A 5000-nucleotide genomic window follows, 5' to 3' on the forward strand; every position below is an offset into this window, starting at 1 on the left:
TCCCCAAACTCCACATTGGGGCTGCACCCCCCCCACTCCCACTCCTCAACAGCTCCGCCACCTCTGGCTCCCCCATGGTCCTCCATGACACCCCCTCGCTCCTCCATCACGCCGTGGACCATGCCCTTGCCACGGTGGATGGCCTCAAGCTGCAGCCGGTTCAGTTTCTGACGGAAGACCTCTTCGTTTCCACGCCGCTTCTCATCACAGCTGCAGGCCTTCAGTTTCCCCATGGAGCAGGCATTAGAGACGGAGTGTAACACTCCTGCTGCGGCGATAGCGTATGCAAACGCACTCTCCCTAAAACCTGGAGTACACACACACAAAATACACACTTAACACACTCAGCTCTTAGAACAAAAATCCTCAGTGTTATTAGAGAATCTGTTAGAGATCAGATGTTAGAGATGTCTGTTAGAGATCTTTAAGTCATGTGACTTATGTCAGGACCTCAGGAACACAGTAAGCCTTAAACCTTACAGCACTGACACTGGAAACTTCTTCACCACAATACAGAAACATCTCCTAACACAGATTGTGCATTTTTCTGCTTATTGTCCGTGATTTGTGAGCACATGAGATTGTGTACACATGAGATTGTGTACACATGAGCCGTTTCTATAGAAACAATAAGGTACCAGGGTGAGGACATTAATATAAACCTGCACTACAGTCAGAGCTGCTGTTAAAGAGCAACACCTGAACACCGATCAGACTTCGGAACTCAGCAGCACATCTGAGATGAGATGGTTGTGAGTTTAAATCCCAAGACTGTGAGAGAATTGCTGCTGGCCTTCAACCCCTAATGCTCTTAACACTGCATCTTAATTAGAAGTTCCTTCATGGAAAGAAAAGCGTTACTCTTTCAGTAAAAATATAAACATGACATGAAGATGAATGGTCACAGGTTTAAGACTCTGAATGAACTGGGTTTAAATCCCAGTCCAGACCAAATGAGTTTACAGAAGAATGTTGCTGTTGTGTTTAAAACGCTGGGGTTTTTTTCTACAGTCCTGTAAAGTGAGTATCAGTGGAAAACAAATGGCTGAACATTCGCACTTTCCTGCTTTCACATTTAATTAAAGACATTCCTCCAGACACAGTAGTGAAACATTACAGCACTGACTTACTGAACATGCCTTTCTTTTCTTCTCCTTTCTTTACAAGGAATACAGAGAGAGAGAGAGAGAGAGAGAGAGAGAGAGAGAGAGAGAGAGAGAGAGAGAGAGAGAGAGACAGGTGACCACAGGGGATCGGGAGCAGCTAATGGTCTCAAACAATAATAACCGTAGAGCTCATAAAAGCTGCTCGACTTGCTAAATCACTTTTAAGGGCAGATGGAGAATTAAATAAGGACATGAAAGAGCGACTGAGAGCTAAATAGGCTACAGTTCCTCAGGCCTGCTGGAATCAAAGGCTTTTAACAAGGGAAAGAGGGAACGAGTCGCCGCCGCACGTAAAACACTTATTTTTGAACTCGGGGAATGAGAAACACTCGGCTAGATGTGAGGATAAAGTGTGTTTCAGTGACATCAGCCTGCTAAGATGGTGTTCTTCAGCTTTCATCAGCTGGTCTTATACAAGAACCGACCAAGACATGCTGTATGATTCTGAAGCCTTCTGCATTATCAGAACTGTGTTCAGTATTCTGTATTTCATATTTTAGAATTCGAAGAGAAATGTCCAGTTATTTGAGTGGGCAGCGTTTTAACTTAATAGCGATATTTACTGCAGATCCCGATCTCAACACCAACCCTCATCATTCCAACCTGCTGACAGCTACCTAGATATCTGGGAACTAGCTCATGATCTACTATACATCATTAGTAAGGAGACATTAGATTAACTGTCAGAGATTAGAACTGATCTCTGAACTGATCTCTGAGCTGATCTCTAAACACATGTGAATGTGACAGACTCCAGAGATGAGAGAAATAATGAATAGAGAGGGCAGTCTTTCCGGGACACTGAGAGACACTGAGGGACACTGAGAGATACTGGGAGACACTGAGGGACACTGAGAGACACTGAGGGACACTGAGGGACACTGGGATACACTGAGGGACACTGGGATACACTGGGAGACACTGAGAGACACTGAGGGACACTGAGAGACACTGAGGGACACCGAGGGACACTGGGAGACACTGAGAGACACTGAGAGACACTGAGGGACACTGAGAGACACAGAGGGACACTGGGAGACACTGAGAGACACTGAGGGACACTGAGAGACACTGAGGGACACTGAGAGACACCGAGGGACACTGAGGGACACTGAGACACGTTAGCAAATTGATCAGGACTTGAGCGAATATCTGTAAGAAACAGAATAAATGTAAGAAACAGAATATCAGTGGAAGCAATAAGAAATAAAAATGTATTGGACAGAACTACTGGGACGTGAGACAACTGCTTAACACTCGAACAGTTAATGCTGCTCACTGAGCAGCTTCTGAAGCATGACACATGAGCTCTTAATAGGGTTCATTCAGAATAATATTTACATCCAGAGCACACAGGTGTGAATTAGCATAAAAGCTAAAAAGAAGAACAGCTAATAACTCTGATGAAGAGGAAATGCATTAAAATGGAACAGAGGCGATCGAGAGACCTCAGGGAAGGTTAAAGTGCACAGAAGAAGGTTATTAATAGTTATAGAAACAAGTGACTGACTTTTTACTTGCTTACAACAACAGACATGTTTATAACACAGTGCTGAACAGAATGATACAGGCTCCTAACCCTGGGTCTGGAGAACCCTGTCCTACACACCGATGTTCTCCTGCTCTGAGGAAGTGCTGTTCATTAGCTGGCGTGTGGTGGAGAAGTCCTGTAGGAATGTGGTGAGGACATGAACACTGAGGACACACAACACTGCCCTAAAATTTACATTTAGAGAATTTTGCAGATGCTCTGATCCAGATCTGAGAAGGTGAGGGTCAGGTGAGGGTCAGGTGAGGGACAGGTGAGGGTCAGGTGAGGGTCAGGTGAGGGTCAGGTGAGGGTCAGGAGAGGGTCAGGCCCTCAAGCTTCTAATCAGTAGCCCCACATCTTACCTGATGACTGTCACTGACCCTTGGTGAAACTGAGGCACCTTTCATATGAGACCTGATGTTGTAAAAACACCTCCAGCTCTGATGAAAGGAGTGATTCACCTTTTTATTTGCTTTAGTTCACAGTTGTGTTTGCAACTCTTACTGAAACAGAATCGTGGACTTGTGTAAACTTGCAACTCGAATGTGCTGGAATGGAGCGTGAGCTCGAATTTTGCAAAAATGTGCTAATGAAATTTATGAAGATGAAACTTTTCTAACTGCAGTAAATACTTTCCAAAAATGTACAAAACAACATTATAGTCTAACTCTGTGACCCTCGCATGAACATGGCATGGTCGATCGAGCGTATCCGATGTAACCCTTGTGCACACATTCATCCCTGTTGCCTTGTAGAAGGTTCCGGAGCGCCGGGCCTCGGTCTCGGCTCACCGTCAGTCAGAAGGTACGCTGCTTACAGATTGGGACTTGTCCTTCTCAGTAGTGGCTTTTTGCTTCTGTGTCATGTTTGGTCTGTGTTTAACTAGTGACTAATGAATGTAATAGCTACGAGGTGTGAAGCCGCCAGCCTGTGGAATGCAGCGCATTCGGCAGAGTGCATGTTGGACCACGTGCACCCTCGGGGAGGGGATTTGGTACGAAATACTTGAACGACACTCGGTTATCATTTCAAACCTATTGACCCGATACACACACACACACACACACACACACACACACACACACACACACACGCACACACACACACGCACACACAAAGAGAAAGAAAATCCCACACACACCGATTCACAAACCAGCTTCTCCATGTTAGGATTCCGCAGGGGCCGGAGGACGGATGGCACTTTACAGCAGGATGCTGTGGGAGACATGGAAATGCTGTTTCAGGCTCCCTCAAGAGCTGATGAGAGCAAATCAATCAAGCGAATAATTTAGAGTGTGAGCTACGGCCGGCTGCACTGATGGCACAGGAAGTGGGGAAACAAATTAAAGTTTGAAGGAAAATGTCACTCCAGGTTACACAGAACCAACTAAACGGGTTTATGCTGTCGCCCGCTGAGAGTTGGGAAAGTGCTGAAAGCAAATTCACAGTGCACACACACACACACACACACACACACACACACACACACACACACACACACACACACACACACACACACACACACACCTTGCTGCACAGTGCTGATACTTCAGTGTGTGAACTCTCTATCCAAGCTAGCTTGTGCATCCTTAAGCTACTTAAACACATGTTAGCTAGCTACATTAGTGATGTGGTAGCTCAGTGGTTAAGGTGTTCGACTACTGATCGGAAGGTCATTAGTTTGAATCCCAGGTCCACCAAGTTGCCACTGCAGGGCCCCTGAGCAAGGCCCTTAACCCTCAATTGCTCAGGTGTATATAAATGTAAGTCACTCTGGATAAGAGTGTCTGCTAAATGCTGTAAATGTAAATATTAGCAAGATGACTGGATTCCAGGGAATGTGTGTGTTCGGCTGTGGCTTCAGCAGCAACGAGTCACACAAATACACACTTGCTCTACACACACTACAAGATGTCGGCGTCAGTGTGACGGCATCAGCAAATGAAGAGCTGAAGCTGAGAGAAGAGTGCAGCGTCGAAGCTCATGTCCTTCAACACCACCCTCCTTCACCCCCGTGACTCTGACCTCCTCAGGCGGAGCATGTGATGTCTATAGGAGCGCTCGAGAGGTGTGAGACCGAGCCAGCATCCTGATCAGAGATAGCGACACACAACCTGTGGCTCTGAAAGCACCTGAGAGTGAGATTAAAGAGTCTTCCACACACCTCCACACACCTCTACACCTCCACACACCTCTACACACCTCTACACCTCCACACACCTCTACACCTCCACACACCTCTACACCTCCACACACCTCTACACACCTCTACACCTCCACACACCTCTACACACCTCTACACC

The 5000-nt window shown here is 46.3% G+C and overlaps 1 protein-coding gene across 1 annotated transcript in view; it reads right to left on the bottom strand.

Annotated features, from left to right (window-relative positions):
* wnt10a (wingless-type MMTV integration site family, member 10a) overlaps positions 1-5000 on the bottom strand; it is a 27434-nt gene that overhangs the window by 13616 nt on the left and 8818 nt on the right. Inside the window, exon 3 of the mRNA XM_027148509.2 lies at positions 1-307. This exon is cut by the window's left edge and continues 91 nt beyond it. Within this exon, the coding sequence (XP_027004310.1) occupies positions 1-307 (307 nt within the window). The remainder of the gene's footprint in view (positions 308-5000) is intronic.

This window comes from Tachysurus fulvidraco, chromosome 6 (genome assembly GCF_022655615.1).
Source record: "Tachysurus fulvidraco isolate hzauxx_2018 chromosome 6, HZAU_PFXX_2.0, whole genome shotgun sequence".
NCBI lineage: Eukaryota > Metazoa > Chordata > Actinopteri > Siluriformes > Bagridae > Tachysurus > Tachysurus fulvidraco.